The 21,294-nt window shown below is 34.1% G+C and overlaps 1 protein-coding gene across 2 annotated transcripts in view; it reads left to right on the forward strand.

Annotated features, from left to right (window-relative positions):
- The window catches only part of Mdga2 (MAM domain containing glycosylphosphatidylinositol anchor 2), a 730,093-nt gene that overhangs the window by 332,674 nt on the left and 376,125 nt on the right, over positions 1 to 21,294 (forward strand). The window contains exon 2 of one of the 2 annotated variants that reach the window (XM_034514333.2): positions 6,352 to 6,491. In XM_034514333.2, the coding sequence (XP_034370224.1) occupies positions 6,352 to 6,491 (140 nt within the window). Of the gene's footprint in view, positions 1 to 6,351; positions 6,492 to 21,294 lie in introns of those variants that run through there. The other variant, XM_076941824.1, reaches the window with a different exon arrangement.

Consider the following 21,294-nt stretch of genomic DNA (forward strand, 5'->3'; position numbering starts at 1 on the left):
TTCTTTACTGTAACAAACTACAATGACTTCAGTCAGAGGGCCCCTCGTTTCAGGCTTCTCCTCTCAGACAGTTATGTACATGCTTAGGTGATTAAGACAGTACCTTTTATTAAATTGTTTTTCTCAATGTGGTACATAAGATGGAATTATATGCAGCTGTAAAGAAAAATGACATTGTGACATCTCAGGGAAATAGACGAAACTAGAAGTAAAAACCAGATGACCTCAACTCATATAAACAAATATTACATATTCATATCCTTCTCCTCTCGCCTCTGAATCTCACTCTATTTCTGCTATTAACTGGAAGCCCACCATAGAGTCCAATTGTGAGATCCACCTACGTCTGCATTCGTAGTACTGGGTAAAGTAGCTGTGCACTCGTATGCTGGTTCACATGTTGCCTTTCATATGTGGACCCCAGCTTCTAATGTTTACAAGCAGGTATGAAAGTGCATGTGAATGTGGCTGTAAGCGACAAGCTATAAAGGAGGTCATGAGGGGAATAAGTGTCATGAGGAAGATGGGAAGAAAGCAAGGCAATAAGAAACATTTGACCTGAAACCTGGAGGCAGGATGCTGGCAGTGAAAGGGTATGAGCCAGGATGGAGGTGAGAGGGGAGGAAGAGACACATAACAAAAAAATATTTAAAATGTTATAATGAAACTTAATACTTCATTTGTCATTTAAAATGAATTAGTCAACTGAAAGAATGATAGTAGCTTTTAACTCAATTATTCATTCTGGGAAATGTAGCGTGACAATATCCTTCCATCAACTTTACTGGACTATTTTGTTTTATAGGTTATTGATCTCTGGAATGAGTAAGCATTTTCGCACCTACTCTCATACTGAGTAAATAAATGAGTTTTCTCTTAGCAAGGCGAGGTAAACCACAGTGCCTTCTTGACCATTTCATTTCACCTTCACACTGGTACAATGAAGACCTATTTCATCAAGAACTTGAACCATCTCTCTCCCTCAAATCCATCCTAGGCATTGAAAAGCATCTTTCTTGTGCATACACATAAATTGCTAAGTTGAAAGATTCACACTCAAATCAAAGTTCAGGGTAAATTACTCTTTAGTGCATGAGTCACATGCTAATATGGTTCTTTCTGGAGCACAGTTACACTTGATTACAGATATGTCTATAAACACACTATGCTTTGTGTCAGGAACATCTCCCTGTTTGTGTTTTCACTACATCTTTCCAACTCGGGTTAAATGTCACTGAATCCGTGTAGCCTGGTTGATTTCTCCAGGCAGTTTTCATTCTTCTTAGGTTTATTGCAGTGTAGCTCTTACGTTTTTTCTTCTGGTACACTAACTATTCTGGTGCATTCTGTCTGTTTTCACAGTCTGCAGCTCCTGTAGGCTGCGAGCTCTTTGAAGACATAGCTTTGTGTAAGCACTACTATATTTCATATAGACACTACCCTTCATGTATCACCTCATCCTGCCATATCGCTTCATGCTGCATGGGACATAAGAGGATAAATGTCCTTCTGGTTATTGATATGGGGAAATATTCTCTGTTCTTTTTTTTCCCCAATAGAATGAATATAAATTGGTTTTAACTTTCAAAACTGCACCTTAACAAGATAAAAAAGAGTCCCTGTTTGCCCTTTTAGTCTGACCTATAGAACACAAAAGCAACTTACTCTAATTGAAGTACCTAGTATGATTAGTGTTTGGAAAGTAATGAGATTTGGTTTACTTCAAGAAACTTTGGATGCATCTGAGCCTCGTGCAATATTTTAAACTAATTGTTGAATCTATAGGGCAAAGGAGCTCATAACCTTTGATTCATTTCAAGAAGATGAATTGAGGCTTTTCCCAACAAAGCAGAGGACAAAGCCATGGTGGTTTTTTTTTAATGTTATGTAATAAATTTCATTTGATGTAAATAAATTCAGTACCCTAATAGATGGTATTTTATTAAAAGACAAAACTGATGCTTTATAGTTTTAGTAAATGTTTACTAAATAACAGAAAATATTAATAACTATGTTCTGAATTAGATGATATGTAGCAGATACTAAATTTGACATTTACCTAGCATTGAAATAATTAATTTTTTAGCTGTATGTGTGTGTGTGTGTGTGTGTGTGTGTGTGTACTGTCTTGTGTGTTTGGAGCTATTTTACATACATTCAAGTAACTGCAGAGGTAAGAAAATGTTGTTGGATCCCATGGAGCTGAAGTTATAAATGGTTGTAAACATCCTGACATGAATACTGGGAACCAAAGCCTGGATCCTCACAAAGAATAGCAAACATTCTTAATTTCTGAGCCATCTCTCTAGCCTACGAAATGACTAGCATTAAGTTAGACTATTAAGGAAAGAGAACAAATTAAAAGACAATACGTGTCTTCTGAGAAAAAGAAGAAAATTGTTTTGCTTGGTAATCCAAGACCTGACGATGAACATGGGTACAGACAGCCATGAGCAATCCCAGAGAGAAGACCATCATGAGCAAACAAGATTGAGATGCCACTGCTCCTTACTCAGTTACTGACTGACAGGGAAGGGTTACAGAAAGACAATGTCTTCACAGTTGTTTCTGGGACAGTAAAGGGTTGGGAGACAGAATACTGAACTGGGAGGATGTTTTACTTACTACATTCGGAGCAGTTACACCACTGATGTTAGTCTAGTTATGATGCTTTATGTCATACATAGTTTCACAGTACTTTGTTATTTATTTAGTCTAGTCTAACTCTAATTTAGGAGTTACTAAAAATCACAAATGTAAGGAACGTTTCCAGACCTAGCTTTCATAGACAAGGAATCAAAAGGAACAAAGAACCAGTGTGTTTTTTGTTGTTTGCTTGTTTGTTTGATTCCTTCCTTTATCTCACTTATGCTACAAAGAGAAAATGAGCTATGTCAGGCACCTAATGTCCTCAAGTATTTCTTTTTCTAATTTGGAAATAATAGAATTGACTTGGGTGAGTTCTAAAGCCCTTTCAGCTATGCTTTCTCTGGTAAAGCAACTAACACAAACATGCAAAGGATCTACCTTAGCACTGAGCATCCAAAACACTAAGGATGTATTTAATGGTTACTAGAAACACAAGCTAAAAACTAAATTTTGTAGACTATTTCAGCTTCCACAAGATAGGTGGTGGGTTCCTGCCGAGAGGGCAGAACCAGCTACCTTTTCCAAGAATGTGTTAAAATATAGAAGAAAATAGTAGAAAATTAACCCTTATAAATGTCAAATTTTGCCTACAGTATAATTTAAATTGTTTAAATAAAGTTGCTTATTTGCATAATGAAGCATTTGAAAGATATATCTTAAAAATAACAATACTCGGTATTGATTTGAAATCTAAACAAAACAAGTACAAATTAGTCTAGAGAGAATGTCATGTAACTGTGTAATTAGATGTATTACTATATGTGGACTATCATTTATAAAACTAAATTTAGCATAGGTATTTATTTAAAGAAGTATATCTGTATTTTATATTTAAATCTTTCCTATTTTGTTTGTAAGCATTTACTGTCATCAGAATGTTAACTTTTATAATATGTATATAATTACACAAGACAGATGCCTTAAAATTAGTACTGTGTCAGGATTAGTTGTCTAAATTGAATTCTAAATTTGATCACTGTCTGCAGTGATTTGGGGAAACACCAGAGCAACCAGAGTATCATAATAGTATCCACTGTCACTAGAGCTCAGAAATTGTTTCCTGTCTAGACAGAGTCCAAAGCAATGGCACAAATTTTGAAATAAGTAATTCGACATCCCAACTAAACATTTAATACATTTAAGTTTTATTGATTTTAAACAAATAAAGTGATGTAAATTGTTTGGTTATATTTTGGTTTTATTTTTTTAATTAAATATAATTACATCAATTATCCTCTTTCTTTTCGTCTTTCCAACCCCTCCCATGACTATTACTCCCTCTCTAATTGATGGCCTCCTTCTTTGTGATTACTATTGTTTCACACACACACACACACAGAGAGAGAGAGAGAGAGAGAGAGAGAGAGAGAGAGAGAGAGAGAGAGAGAGAGGAGAGAATATGATATGTTCACTTAGTGAGGTTTATGTAGATGTGGTTTCTGGGTTGACCACTTTGTCTTTGATAACTGGTTAATGAGATCCCCAGGAGAAGTTAATTCTCCATCTCCTAGCTGTCATTAGTGGTGAACTTTTTTTGTTGTTGTTCTTGATTCCTCCTTCTATGTTAGCATGCACACTGATATTATTGCTGTTCAAGTCATGTTTTGTTAGTTTTTAAACATTTTTTATTTGATGTATATGGACATTTTGCATGTGTGTACATCTGTACACTGCTTGAGTGTCTGGTGCTTGCAGAGGCTAAAAGAGGATGTCACATACCCTGGAACTGGAGTGCAAATGATTGTGAGCTGTTTTGTGGGTATTTGGGATTGAACCCAGACCTTCTGTAAGAGCAGTCAGTGCTCCAAAATTTGAGCCATCCCTCCAGTCCCATTGTTTGGTTATTTTAAAAAGTATAAGAATACTTTTGTTTATAAGACCTGTGGATATATTTTTAATAATATAGTCCAGATATTAGTACCATTACAATAACATGAACAGATTGTAAAAATGCAAAATCCCAGCATTTTCTGCAAAATGTTAGGTTATTCTGTATATCTAGGAAATATTCATAGCAAGCACTGTGGACAAAGTTACTACCTACATGGAGTGTTGCAACTATCCCTCTCAAAGTGGCTTTTATTCCCAGTCTGTGTGGAAGCTTCCCATGATAGATATTGGAGGGGAGCTAGACTTTTAAAACTTAAATATCAAGTTTGTCTGCAAAGAATAAAAAATACATTTGTTGTGTTTTAATTTGTTGTTTATCTTTTGGGTCTTTTTAAATTTTATTTTTGCCCCAAATGGGTGTATTTATCTCCATTTCCACTGGAATCTACAAAGATAAAAAAGTATGTCCTTTTGTTTATTTATCTCTGTGAGTGTCCTATGAATCTAAGTGGTGTGTGTCACAACATTACATGTTAGAAATGGTTTTCCCATCGAAAGATGAATTTTCCAGAAGAGAAGGTTTCATAAATTGAATGTAGTCCTTTTCTTCTTCATAGCATCACTAAGATCATTTTCAAGAAATATATGACTTGTGATATTTTTATGTCATTTTGTTTTATATTCAAGCATGCTAGCATTCTCTTTTGGGGGAAAATTGATAGCTTCTGTTAAGGGCACTACTATTTAGAATGAAAATTCTTGTCAGGATCATCTGTGATTGCTGGCCTGTACATATATAGGCAATCTTCTTCCTATGTTTCCTTCTGTTAAGATAATCTTCTCTTTCATCCCCAAATATATTACATGCAAAAATGTGGTGTCCAAAAGTAGTGATTGCCTCCACGCTGAAGTTCCTAGCTGTCAGTTTGTATTTGTATATAGACATGTGTGATTAGCTCAGTATTTCTCATCACTTGAGGAGTTTCTGCTTGTGATAGGTAATATAACAAGAACTCTTCACATTTCTTAAAGCCTTGTGCACTTACGTGCGGGAAAGTAAAGATTTAGACAGCTCCCTAAGTGTTACCCTATCCTTGGATTAAAATTTTACAGTAAGACATCAATAATTTGCTGTCATCTTCAGTGCTTTTACCCAAAGACTGTCCTTTGTTGTACTAATGCTCCAGATGCTTCTAACAGAGCTGACATATCCCTGCACATAAACCTTTCTTAGATCCTCACTTGCCCCAGTGAACTTTGAAATGTGTTGACTAATGCCTATGTCTTTAGTTCAAATCTCTTGTCCTCTTCCAATTGCCTTTTGCCTTCTGTATTACATATTCCAGGTATATCATTACTTGTCTTTTCCGAGTTTTAGTTTCAGAAATAAAAAGGCCTTCCTGTATTTTAACAATCAACGTAATCACATGGCCTGTTTTCTCCCACTTCTGGATTCCCGTTTGCCATTTTCAGAAGGTTGTGATGACTATTAGATAAGTTAGAAATGTTTGGCCAAGAACATATTGAATCACTTGGGCAAATACAGAGTGTTGAGCTAATGGGTCTGGCTATGGTGGAGTCTAATAAGAATTAGTCTTCCAGGGCTGGATTGATGACTCAGCAGTTAAGAGCACTCACTAACTGCTTTTCCAGAGCTCCTGAGTTCAATTCCCAGCAACCACATGGTGGTTAACAACCGTCTACAATGGTATCTGATGTCTTCTTCTGGTTAGTCTGAAGACAGCAACTGTGTACTCATATATATAAAATAAATAAATTTTAAAAAAGAAAGAATTAGTCATCATCAGGATGGATCAGGTGGTGATGATTTACTTGGGTTTTCATGTACCTTGTCTCTTCCTTATTACACAGCGCCCCCGACAGTTCGGATTGTGCACTCAGGACTGGCCTGTAATATCGAGGAGGAACGCTACTCTGAAAGGGTCTACACCATCCGGGAAGGAGAAACTCTAGAATTGACCTGTCTGGTTACTGGACATCCACGCCCACAGGTGAGTCCTGAGCTGCGTGTGACACTAGAGCAGGCTATGACTTTTCTTGGAAGTTAAAAGCTATATTTTACAAAATTAAGCTAGAATTTGTGTGTGTGTGTGTGTGTGTGTGTGTGTGTGTGTGTGTGTGCATGCTTTTATTTTCAACTTCATGTAAATGAAGAGAATGGAAGATGAGGATAGCCTGGCAGTGGTGGCACACGCCTTTAATCCCAGCATTTGGGAGGCAGAGGCAGGCAGATTTCTGAGTTCAAAGCCAGTCTGGTCTACAGAGTGTGTTCCAGGACAGCCGGGACTACACAGAGAAACCCTGTTTCGAAAAAAAAAAAAGAAAGAAAGAAAGAAAGAAAGAAAGAAAGAAAGAAAGAAAAAAAAAGAAAGATGAGGATAATAATTTTTACAAATTGATCAAGGTCTTTCAGTACTTAAGCTGAAACAAGACATTTTTGGTTTTATTGCATGAGAAATTTAGAATACACTTCCAAGAAAGCTGTTAAAAAGACAACTACAAAAATAGCTCACTGAGATAACAATTCATATGGCAATGGGTTTATTTTAGAATGTGGAGAACCTGACTTCATGATGACATAATTGTACCTGAGGAGGCTTTGTTTTGAAGAATGTGATGCATGACATCACAGGCACCGTTCTTATTCTTAGCCACTATATTCATAAATGTTTTAAATAAATGTTTACAGGCGTTGAATAACTTTGAAATTTTATATTAATCAACTGCAGCATCCTTAAGTGATTAGCAATGGCAACATTTGCTATTAATTAGCGTATTACTATATCATATGTAATAACATGTTATAATATATGACATATACTATAATCAATCATTATATAAATAATAGAAATTTAAAAGGTACTAAAATAACAAATAATGTACAAAAAATAAACATACAGGACCAAAGAATTATTCATAAATAAATCCATGTAGTTATACATATAATATGAAATGTAATATGTATACAAAACACTCAAATGTTTTTACTCATGAATTAATTTTTAATTTCATATACTTAATTTGACCACTTCAGAGCTCACACTGGTATTTAAGTATAGCAATATAAATTATATAAATATATATTATCAAGACAAAAAGTCTGGCTGACACTTCCCCAGAAGAGAATCGAGAAAAAATGAGGGCCTTATGCATTCCTCACTGTGGCCCTTGTCATTTGCTTCAACTACTCTTACCTCTGATTAAGAAAATCTGAATTCCATCTTGATGAACAAATACAACTAAGCCTATGATATGAAGAGGTATTGATTACGTAGTTTGATTAGTAGATGATAGAAGATAGATGGAGAGGTATAAAGGACCACAGTAATGATTAAAATCTTAAACTACTTTTTATAAATTTAAACTTGTTGGTAAACTCTAAATGTGTAAAATCACTAAAGCAATATCTAAATTTTTATAAATAAAATTTACAATGGTTAAAATTATGAATAATTATATTTATTATTAACAGAATATGAGTTGAAGGAAGTTCTCTTAATAAAATTAAATTTCATAAAATTGGATTTAAAATAGTTAAATATGCTACAAACAATGGTTTAAAAACAGAAAAGAAGCCAAAATTGATAATTATAAAATCAGATACAAGACAATAGTGTTTAAAAATTCAGAAAAAATATTGAGTTCAGTGAAATAACTTCATCAAATATTTCAAAACCATATTTATAGTTAACTCAAATAGTAGCTCAAGAAATTTCGACACTGTTACAATTTTATTTTTTAATTAAAAGATCTAATAAGATATCTAGAATCAAAATTTGAAATCAAAATTGATTAAATTATCAGAAGAGACCAGGAGGTTGGTGAGACACAGTTCCCGGAATGTGCTGACCACTGGGCCCCATTCTTACAACACTGGGCTGTACCTGCACATATTTTGAATTGTAAACCTCAGTTTCAAATGGAACTTTTGTCTGGCTCTGCCATTGCCAGAGTTCTCAGAGCACTCTATAACAGTTCCCATTTTCCTTTAACCTTAGAAGCATCTTACTTTGGCAGTGAGACTTCTCTTTCAACATTTACACTTCAGAGTGCCATCTTGTTCTCTAGCTAATTTGAAATGTATTCTGGAAAAAGAAAGAATTAGGAGATATTCTAATTCCCTAACCAGTTCCATTTGGGGGACTGTTTAAATTTGTTACCTTAGTTAAAAAGTAAAACAACAACAAAAAAACCAACAACAACAAGACAATAAACAACAGTAACAAAAACTACCATGTTTTTAATTATCATCTCTTAATTCATTCCTAGAAGTAACTGTTATATTTATATTCTGATCAGTTTGAGCTGATATTTCCTCTTTGAAATAGTTGACTGCGTGTTCTCTTTGCCAGCAGGCTGTCTAGGGCAGGCTGACTTGAACAGCTGGGGCTCGGCATTCTGGCCAAAGTCTAAAGGGCAGACTATTGGCAGCTGCTCCTGGAGATGATTTTTCCTGGCTTATAGTAACTTGCTGAAGAGAATTACTTCTGTATCTAGTCTGGCTCTGGGGATCAGGAAATGCAGACCAGGGTCATCTTATTCTCTTGTCTTCGTAGTTTTTAGTCTCCCATCTCTTTTTTTAACTTTTAGAATTATAAAGACTGCCTATTTCCAAAACTATTACATACTCTGAAAAATAAAGCCTATAATTTGGAGATTATTGTAGGTAGTCCAAGAATAATGACATATACAAAAGAAATCAAATAAGAAGGATTCACTCAAGTGGATTAAATAGTGACACTATAACCAGAATACTTGTAGTATCAGCTTCCTCCTTCTAACAGAGTAATGTTGAGGAAATTCTCTAACCTCTGTTTCTTATATCTTATATTTTGTGTATGTAACAGAAATTGAAACTTATAAATGCATACTTTATATTATATTTATATTATAAATGTGCATATACACACATACATGTGTATGTTTACAAGACATATATAAACACATATATAATGTGAACACACATACTTTATATAATGTTTGAGATAATAGAATCTATTACAATTTAAAGCCCAGTCATGAACAGTTTTCTACTCACTTAATAATTTCTACATCCTTGCTTATTGGAAGATTATGTTGTCTCTTATTTTCTTCTCAGCTTGGTATGCATCTCTTTAAAGACTTTTGAGATTTTCACATAATAAGTAAATTCTGCTGCTGAAAAATATAAAATTTTCTTCTGGGGTATTAGTTTTGGTTGAGATTTAGCTTTTAAAAGATAAATTCTTTTAAGCTTACTTTGTTTTAGTTCTATAAATTTCTAATACAATTTGATATTTTAGAAGCCAAGAGTCTTTTACAGACATTGTTTGTTCACTATGCCCTTGGCAGTGGGTCAACCATTTATTTCTTCCTTATGAATTAAAATATAAGCGTTTCACCTTTACATTGTGATCTCAATATTTTCCTCATTTACTCTGTAAAATCATATGAGAAAAATCATATGACAGAGTTTTCAAATGATCTTCTAAGTAGAATATCTTTCAGACTAAAAGGCAACTCTCAGATTCAGTTTACTATATTTTTTTAAAAAAATGTAATATGTGCATATGAAAAGTAGACATACTGTATTTTGAACACATATGCCCACACACTTGTAATGAATCAATCTTATATTTAAAAGATTGCTGACACCCTTTAGCCTAAATATATTATCAAGATTTTAAATTAAAACTTCTATGGTTACCATGTTACTTTTGTCCTTTTGATAATCTAAGTGTATTTAGTATTATCACAGAATTATAGTTGTTTTGTTCCTATGGATAACATTTGTGCATAGAAGAACCAGCTAATATCTATGCCTATATATCTCTCTCTCTCAATCTGTAGCTCTATCTCTATTTCGATTTCTATCATATATAGAGAGAACAAGATAAAGGCATATATAATATTTAGATATATACATATATATGCATATATACACACATATATGCATATATACATATATGTACATATATACATATGTACATATAAATACATATAAATACATATATATACACATATATATACATATATACATATATACATATATATACATATATGTATATATGTATATATATATACTATATTTAGACTAGATTTGTCTTCTAGAATGTAGGTAATAATCTGTGAACTTTCTTTAAAATCCTTAGCTAATGTGATTAGTCAAAGTACTTTATAGGACAATATATGCAGATTGTATTTAGTTATAAGGAAAATTTAAGTTTTCAGTTTGTATGTGGTACAGCTGAATATCAGAAATTCCCTAAAGTCACAGAACTAAAGTTTAGTATCTTCTGTAAAGCCTCATGGAGTTTAGGATTCTCATTAATTGCTTTGGAATCAGGACTGAAGTTGGCTTCATTCTTCTAGTGTAGTTTCCTGACACCAATTTTTTTCATTTTCACAAAATAGAACTTTACTTACTGGTCCTAAAACACTAACTTTTAGAAGACAACACCTCCTATAAAAATAATGTAAGAGATGAGTTGAAATCTAAAAGTTATAGTGGGTTTTTAATCAGAAAGGTGTAATAAAGTTTACAACCCACAAAGAAGAGTTTTCTATCTCTTACAGAACAGCAAACTGTCATTCTAACTGAACAAAAAGTGCTCAAATATCTGTTTCATGTGTAAATATTGGCCAAGATAATAAATATACTGTTAAAGCAGAAGTGTGCTTGTCACAACCAAATAAAATCTGAGTGTGTGTATGTAGTTCAGTGGTTTAGAATACAAAGCCCCTGTGTAAAATACAAAGCCCCAGATTTGGTGCCACCACTACATAAAGGAAATATAACAATCCACTTCTTAAAGGAAATATAATGAACTTTTAATTTTATTTTTATTTTTTGATATTATAATTAAACCATTATTTCCTTCCCTTTCCTATATTTAAACACTTGCATTACTCTTCCTTACTTCCTTTCAAGTTCATAGCTTCATTTTATTAATGTTCACTCCCCCCCACACATTTTAAATACATGTATACTTCCTGCTCAATTTGCATAATATGAGTTACAGGTTTTCAGAGATGACCATTTGATATTGGATAACCAGTTGGTATACTTGTCCCTGGGAAGACTATTTCTTCTAATCTCAGCATTTCTTATTTAGCTATAGTTGCTTGTGTTGAGTTGAGGCCTCATGGTCTTTTTCTATCAAATTATGTGTGTCTATTATCATCATTTTTGTTCAGGTTTTGATGGGGTAGCTGTGTTAATGAGACTTCATGGATATAGTTTCTGACATTACTAGGACTATAATCTTATAGAAAACTACCTGTTCTCTGAGTTTTTACAATCCTCTGCACTCTCTTTCATAGTGATCTCAGAACCTTAGGTGCTGGAGTTATGATAGATACTATGTATATCATATATGGTGTGGGCTCCAAAATTCTACACAGATGCATTAAAAATGTCTGGCATGTTGTATAAATGTTAAGAAGATACCCATCATCTGTGATTCAGTTGTAGATGCAAAATATTTTTTCTATAAACATGCTTTAAGCTTTTTCTCTCATTATTAAATTATTACAATTAACCCGTTAGAATCTGTAGATTATTCTCTTATTAGGCACATTTACATTAGTCTTGACCAGCATATACTTGAACGGCAAGTGAATATTGAGTTAGGTAGTAAATGATTTCTCATTTTGGTGATATTGAATTGGCCTAAAAAAAAGTTAAGAGGGAAAAGTTCTTCCAATGATTTGGATGTTATTAGTCACATAATTCCTGGAACCCATTTTAATATGCTGTTATGATAATTCTTTAGACATTTAGACATCATGATGACTTATCCCAGGTGATGCTAAGTGTCGAGAGAAACCTCTACTGAGAACTAAAACACTTAAATGGCTCAGAGAAGGAGCAATGTTACCACTTACTTATGTTAGAGAATTCACTGAGGTTCCTCACTATAGGAAATTCACTGGACAGAAGGAGATGGCCATCGTCAAAAGGTTTAGAGGAGAGAGTCCTGTAAGAAAGTGATACTTTAGCAATGCTGGCTCGGAAATGGGATCTCTAGGGACACCCAGATGATCACATTCTTGAAAAACAGGTGTCGGGCAGTGTCACCTTGCCAATATTCTCAATATTCGTATACCTAAGTGGAAGGGTCAGTTTAAGCACTAATTAAATATATGCTATTTATTAGTTCTTTTCATTGAAACAGTATAGCCACATAAACCTATAAATTGTACATTTCAGTTTTATTATTAGAAAAATACCTTTACTGACATATACAAAAATATATTATATAACTGGAGATTATTAATTAGTTGACATTTCAGAAAATGATTTTCAAAGTTTATTTATTTATTTATTTATTTTTAGTATTTTTAGAGATCTCAACAAATTCTAAATAAACTAGCCTTATCATCACTGGGGCAAATTTTTTCTTATAGAATGATAAACCAATTGACCTATCTTTATAATTAGTTTGTGTGTGTGTGTGTGTGTGTGTGTGTGTGTATAAAACCTTAGTAATTTTATCCAATTTGCTATATTACAAATATTCATTTATGGTGATAATCACTCTTACCTCTCCCTGAAGGGTAGCTTAAAAGTGAATATAGAAAGAATATTCTTACATCTAATTCATGTTCACTTATTAAGCCATTTGAATTGACAAGATTTTCTATATTTACTTCCTTGATCATTGGAATGGCATTCAAATAAGTTGAGAATTTCAACCTCAATTTCATTTTATGTAAAATGGAAAGTTGTATGCACAGTGTTATAGAATATAACCGACAGAAGAGCTGATTGTAAGCTAGTAAAATCTATTCTGTGTTCGGCTCACAACAGCCTTTTACTAGAATGCTCCAGATGCTCCCGATAAATCACTGAAGAATAAAAATTACCATAAGACATTAATCTAGTGCATAAACAAGTGCTTATGAAATGGAGTGTTTCCCTGACTGACAAACAAGGAAACAGTTATTAAAGAGCAACTCCAGAAATTCATTTTTAGTAATTGTTAATCTTTAAATTTTCTCTTGCTGTCAAGATCTTAACAAAGGGGTGAAATGCCATTTATTTTCTCAATAGTTTTATCTCTTTCCATCAGCAGACATTGATTTCTAGGTTTTTCTGCCTCCTTGTGTTCCATGAAGAGACATTATCCTTTACAAGACAACCTCTTCCTACTTACTTGCCTTTGGCACAAATCATTAAATGATGCAGGGCAGGATTGAGCAGAGCAAAGTCTTTGGTTAATGAGTACATTTTCCTGTGGGCATCATAAAATTTGCATTTTTGTAAAAGATTAACTTTAAGTGTCTAGGGTTGTGGTATAGTACAATCTATCTTGTTCATTGTAACCGTAGCAAGAGACCACTTTGGACTACTATGTGGTACATTGTAGAACTGCAGCCCATCATAGTTGCAGTGTATGCCAAGTGCTGTATTTAGTAATACTGTAAAATATTTACTTGAGCTAATATAAAGAAAAAATGTAAACACATTTTATGAGATCTATATACTCTGTCCGCTAAAATTCATAATTCCAAACTGTGTCTCAATATATCTTGAGAGAGTCACTCAAGAGGGGTGTTTAAAAAACAACAGCAACAAAACAAAAACAACATAAAAAACACACACAAAAAAAAAAACAGGCATCTTATATAGTTTGGATGTGAGGATTCTAGATTTTGGGTGTCCATATGATACCTTTTGGGGAAGAGGATCTGAGTAATATATTCTTTTTCTTTTCCCATTGTCTAGATGGCAATCAAACCTTAATGTTCCTCAACTTCCACCTGAATCACTCCAAATTCTCTGTCTCTCTCTCTCTCTCTCTCTCTCTCTCTCTCTCTCTCTCTCTCTCTCTCACTCTCGCTCACCCCTCTCTCTCTCTCTCTCTGTGTGTGTGTGTGTGTGTGTGTGTGTGTGTGTTGATACCGAGTATTTATTTTCTTCTCAGTCACTATTTGTATTGGATTATGGGATATCCCCACTCCATTATCCTCATCTTAAATAACTGTGAAAAACTTCTTACTTCTAAGTGTCAGCCTGAATAACAATTCTTTGAGAACTAATGAATATTTATCAGCAGATAGTAAAAGCACTGCAATGGGACTATTTGGTCAATAGTAACTTTTGATATGTTCCAAGAAGATTGTTCCAGGGCTACTTTTTGAAGGTTAAATGATGAACACGACATACACATTGAATGATCCTTGTGGCCAAGAATGTTGTCAGTTTAAGATTAAACAGACAATTGGCTGCCAACTGTTTATTTGAAAAATCTTTATTTGCTTGTTGTTTCTTACAGGGTGTAGAGCACTTTGTGCAGGATCATTGCTCTGCCTGATCTTTTGTGAAAATGTAGGCTTACATTATGAGTCCTTTCATAACTTCTGTCAGGATTACTTTGTCTATTTTTTATTACAGTTTGATATATGTGGCTTCATTTTGGTTCTAAGAACTTCTTAGGGTTAGGATTTCACAGCACTTTTAGGGATATGTTATGTAACCCATACTGTACATAAATGGTTCTTTTAAATAACCTCAGCTCCAGAGATGTCCCAGTGGATAAATGTGTCTGTCACTTAGCCTGATGGCCCAAGTTTAATCACCAGGTCTTACATGATAGAGGTATGAATATAAGCAGTTGTTCAGACAGACAGACAGACAGACAGACACATACATACATACACACACACAAATTAATTAGTTAATTAATTAACCTCTATGGACTGAGCATTATAAGAGTTATTTGGATTTATTGTATGTAGAGGCTGCTGTTAGAATCATGTATATCTCTGGCTATAGGAATGTATTAAATGTTACTTTGGCAGTCTTGAAGATTTAATGCATCTTCCTATTGCAATACCCACCAGGAACTTCAAGAACCTTAGGAAATAGAATTCCACAACACATAGCTACTGAAGGCATTCAGTGAGAGAAAATTCAAATGTTACACACTCCATGTACTTTTGACAGAACATCCATTTTTAAGATTTATCCAATATAAAATATTAGTACCACAAGCATCTGTGGCAAATTTACAAAGTATCAGGTATAAACTGGAAATCCACTGATAACATCAAACCACAAATTCATAGCTCTTTGTCTGAACAATAGAGAAGAAATGGAAGACAGGTTTTCATGCAGAACGAGAAAAATCAATAGCAGAGAGTATGAGAGAATTGGAAAATGGAGTTTTAGACACATCCAGATCCTTGTCAGCATCTAGCTAGTTTGTTCTGCCTAAGATGTTGTCAAGAAAAAACCTTCTTGGTCAGGTAACACCAAACCGAAGCCTCTGGAGTTGGGATTTTTTTCTGCATATGCAAAGGTACTTTGGATGCATCAGTGTATATTCTGTAAAGTATAAGCTTTTTTTCACATATTTTAAGCCTTTTTTCTGGAGTTAGTAAATGTACTTGATGGTAAAACTGGAAAATCATCTACTAGCTGATGTTTCTGGGACATCACATTTATCCCAAATCCAGATTGGTTTGATATGATCATAAATCAACCCAAAATGACATTTATTATGTTTTTGTATTTATACATACATAGTCCACAATTTATATAGCATCTTTCAGCTACTTGAAATCTTAATTCTTTCTTACAATTACAACAAGCCATACTAGGAAACCAATATAATGCAAAAGTATGGATTTTAGCTGATGAATAGTGTATAGTTTTTCTGAATGTGGTTAAATTTCTTCTGTATATTAGTTTAAATAAGAGAAGGTGACTCCTAGCCTAACTTACCAAAAAACAAAAAAGGCAAAATCAAAATGTATATTTTGACTTATATATTTCGTTCTGAATGTTTCTCTGTAGATTCATAATGCATGCATAACGTTCTCTGAAGAAGTGGCTGCGTTTACTCTTAGTATGTGATGCTCTCACTATATCAATTTGAACTGAATACGTAAAGCAGAAACTGTGATGATTTTGTTTTAAAAATTTCACTTTAGGGATTGGGGAGGTAGCTCAGTGACAAAGGCCACATGCTACTTTTCCAACGTCCATGTCAGGCAATTCACAACTACCTGTAATTTGACCTAAAAAGGAACTGATGCCAACTCTGACCCCTGGGGGCTCTGCATTAGATATGTAGCCACACCACACAGACATAGACACACACAGAGACACAGACACAGAGACACACGATAAACTTCACATACAAAATTAAAATAAAATTAAAAAATAAAATTATCAGATTAGAACTGGTAAAAATTAAAGATAGGAAATGATTTAATCTAAAGGTAGATTGGAGAAAATTTCAATAGAATGAACTAGTGTACCACCTGAGCCACTGCTAGCCCTCCCAGCCAGTGAATGGGTTACCATCTGCAAATATATCCTTGCTTTCTTAAAAAGCTCTTCAAAAAGGAACAGTCTTCTTGCTCAATATTGCACCCTGGATTCTATGACTGATTATTTTAGGCTCATAAACCTGGTCTTATTGATTCAAATGAGCAGATTAAGGGTTGAGTTGGTTTTTCCAAAATTCATAAAAGGTAATGTGCATGCAAACAATACAAAAAATCAGGTTTGGTATTTGTGATGAGAAGTGCAAATGTAGATATAGAAGATTTTTCTGCTTGTCAATCTGAGAGGCAAGGTAAAGTAAAGGAAAATCATAATCAAAACATCATTTCAAAACTTGGAATGGAAAATGGATTGGGCATGGCCCTTGCAAAGCAGAATGGTGCTTCTAGCAAGCCAGCTAAGAAGCCAAACAACTAATACTGGGGAGCAAGGCTCGTTAGCAGGGGCACCTGAGGCTCTCTCGTCTGCCAAAGGATAGAAATCATGAGTCTGGTTCCGAAAGGAATATCTCCCAATGAGAGTTATAGAAATTAAGTTATGGAAACTTGATTTTCTGCTAACAAGGTTGATTATTGCCTATTTTGCTCTACACATTCTTTCTTAAGATATATTAGGAGCAGTACATGTATTCCCATAATGGCTGTATCTTAAAGGTGTGTTGATATTGATTTTGAATACTCTTTCTATATTAAATGATTTTGTATCCCTGTTGTGAGTCTCTCTTGATGAATTAACTGTCCTTCTCGAAGGAGAGTATTACTTACTGTATGTGTAACTTATTTATGATGTGTGCATCTGATTATAATCCATGAGAAAGACAGAACTCCAATGTAGTTTTCATTATACCCTATTATCTTCTCTGTTTCTCACAAGAATTTGAACACAGACTTTTAAAATTTTTGATGGGGCCAAGACCACACTCTGCATGGGACAGACTAGATAGGCAACAGAATGCCAAGCCCACATTCTTTTCAAGTCCTCTGTGTTTTTAAATATTAATGTTGCTTCTATTTTTTGTTGAATAATTTTTAACCTTGGCTACTGTGAATGACCTTACTTGATCGTGTCATATCTTATTAATTTTATTCATCATAGACATAGCTCATGTAGCATTCTGTAAGGTATTTTTTATACTCATCATTACATTGTTGATATGATTTCAGAAAAAAGAAAGCTGCTGATTAATTTAAATTATTAACCTTATTAATTATTAACTAACCTTATAATCTTAGAAAATGCCATACTTGTTTTTTTTCTATCACATCTTATTTTCTTCTAATTCTACCCATATTGCAACACATAACAGGATATCAGTCTCTTTTATGCTTTAATAATATTCACTTGTGCATACATATTCCATTTTCATTAGCCATTCATCTGTTCTGAACACCTCACTGATTCTATATCCTGAAGATTGTGACTAGTAATTAAACAAACATGAACATGACAACATCTCTTGAACATAGTGATTCCATTGACTCTCAGAAGATGAGAACATTGCAGCATATGATGCCTCTATTGCCATGTTTTCTAGGCCCCTTCATGCTACTTTCCATAATTTCTATATTTATTTATGTTTCTATAAACAGTACATAAGAGTTCAGTAGAGGGTATGCAAGGAGAGGTAATGGATAAGGGCTGAATAATGAGTTTCAAAGTACAGTTAAATAAGAGGTAAAATTCTAGTGTGCTTTAACACTGTACAGTGACTTTATTTTATAATAATTTAATAGTTTATTAAGTAGAAAGCAGAAGTGTAAACATTTCCAAAATAGCAAGTGCTGATTATGTTGATTTTGCCCTTATACAATGTATACATGTAAATCACATGGTATTAGGGCATAGTACATACTTTTTTCTCTTTGGCTGTTTAATTTTTTGTTTTTGTTTTGTTTTTTTGCAATTCACATAGATGCTATTGAAATTTATATCCAAAGTAAGAAAATGGGTGCTGGGAGATGCTCAATGCAAAAAGTACTTGCTTTCCAGGTGAGAAGATGTACATGTAGACCCCCAGAATCCACATAAAGCCAGAAGCAGTGCACATGGCGAGAATTGTAGGATATCAGTCAAAATAGGTGAATCCCTGGATACTCACAGCTTTGATCTCCAATGTGAACATGTGACTCTCAAACAAGGTGGTAGGAAAGAACTTGATTATGTTCTGATTCCTCCAGCCCACTCTAGCAAACACACAAGCATGCACACACAAAAGTACATCAAACACATCTACATAATAACAAGAAAGTGATACTCACATAATGTGTATTCGAAAGTTAGTGCCAGAATATGGTTAACTCTAGATATTGCAAAACAGACACAAACAATGCAGGCTGTGAGCAAATCATTACACTTTTAATTTATATTGTATTGAAAACTAAAACTAAAACAAGATAAGTCTTTGAACATGGTCAAAATAGCATGAGTTGCCTTGCCATCCCTTTTCAAATCCCATCATGTTCAATTTTCTTTAAAAATGAAGACTGGTTTAATTTTCATTCATTTCTTATTGATTTTCCTTACTTACAAATTTATCAAACTTTTCGGTATATTTTTTTCTTTCTAATTCCAACATACCTTCCTTCCAATAATTGTCACATTGACCTGTATGCTTTAAAATACTATTTAATATATACCAAAGATTAATAGCCATAAGGAAAGTAATAAAACAAATAGTTCTTTAATATTATTTCAACAAAACAATATTTCAAGTACCTTTAAATGATAGAGACTGAGATTTCTCTTGCCTTTTTATATTGAATATTCAGAAATAATTTATACTACAAAAGTCATGATGTTTTATTTGTTTCCTTCTTTCATTATCTATCTATCTATCTATCTATCTATCTATCTATCTATCTATTGTGTTTGTGTGTGTGTGTGTGTGTGTGAGTGTGCACTTGTGTGCATGCACTGTGGTACACATGTGGAGGTCAGAAGACAGTTTGTAGAGTGTACTCTCTGCTCTCTCTTTACTTGCATTTTGAAGACTGAATTTGTCTCTCCACAGCAGGAACTTTTATCCACTCAGTTATTTTTCCAACCAAAAAAATGTGCTGATTTGTATGGGGATGAGGGAACCAAATTTCTGAAAACATTTGTCTATATCCTTTTCTTTCTTTTCTTTTCTTTCTCTCTTTCTCTCTTTCTCCCTTTCTCCCTTTCTCCCTTTCTCCCTTTCTCCCTTTCTCCCTTTCTCCCTTTCTCCCTTTCTTCCTTCCTTTCTTTCTTTCTTTCTTTCTTTCTTTCTTTCTTTCTTTCTTTCTTTCTTTCTTTCTTTCTCTTTTCTTCCTGATAGAATTCCTCTTGTAGTTTAAGCAGTATTTGAACTTGCTATGTTGGAAGGATGTACTTGATATTCTTATCTTCCTGTCTCTATTTCCCTATTTCAGGGATTAGAGGCACCTACCATTATTCTTGGATAAACTTGCATATATAACCATAAATCTCTAAGTATTCACATCAGCTCTTTACAGTTATATTTTACATGCCAAAAGGCATAATGCTTTTAGTAAGACAGAAAGATGTTATATTCAAAGAAAAAAGTTTAACTTAAGATGATAGAGAATAGGAAAGGCAGACATTTCAGACCAAACACACATTCTAATGATGTGATGTTTGATAAAAATGATGAAAGTGGAGAAGACACTTTTGAAAGTCTCGAGCAGGTAGACCCAAAATAGTAACACAATCTATGAGCATCAAGTATACAAAGGAAAGCATAATCACACACATCTTGGTGAGAGCATTCATTGTAAATTTGGCAATTTGGAAACATGGATGAAGAATAATGAATCTAGAACTAGAGGGATGCTTCGGTGGTTTGCTCTTTCAAAGAATCCAGGATTGATTTGAAGCATCCAGATGGCAGCTCACAATTGCATGTGAGTCCAGTTCCAGCAGATCACACTCTCTCTTCTAACCTCCATGGTATGTGTTCACAGACGCAGGGAGGCAAAATACCTAGGAATATTAAGTAAAGTTTGTTTAAAAAGAACTCTGTACTTAAATTTTTTGAGGAAAACTATTTTTATTAGTTATTTTATTTATTTACATTTCAAATATTATCCCCCTTTTCAGTTTCCCCTCCACAAGCCTCCTATCCCACTATTCCCTCCCCCTGCCTCTATGAGGGTGCTCTCCCACCCTCCCACCCACTCCTGCCTCAACGGCCTAGGGTTCCTTTATCTTGAGTCATCACACAGGACCAAGGGGCTTCCCTCCCAGTGATGCCAGATCAGGCAATCCTCTGCTACATATCCAGCTGGAGCTCTGGGTAACCCCTGTGTACTCTTTGGTTGGTAGTTTAGTCCCTGGGAGCTTTGGGGAGTTTGGTTAGTTGATATTATTGTTCTTCCTATGAGGTTGCAAACATCTTCAGCTCCTACAGTCTTTCCTCTAGCTCCTCCCTTGGGGTCCTGTGCTCAGTTCAATGTTTGGCTGTGCACATCCACATCTGTATTGGTCTGCCTATGGCAGAGCCTCTCTGGGGACAGCTACACCAGGATACTGTCTCT

This window comes from Arvicanthis niloticus, chromosome 11 (assembly GCF_011762505.2).
Source record: "Arvicanthis niloticus isolate mArvNil1 chromosome 11, mArvNil1.pat.X, whole genome shotgun sequence".
NCBI lineage: Eukaryota > Metazoa > Chordata > Mammalia > Rodentia > Muridae > Arvicanthis > Arvicanthis niloticus.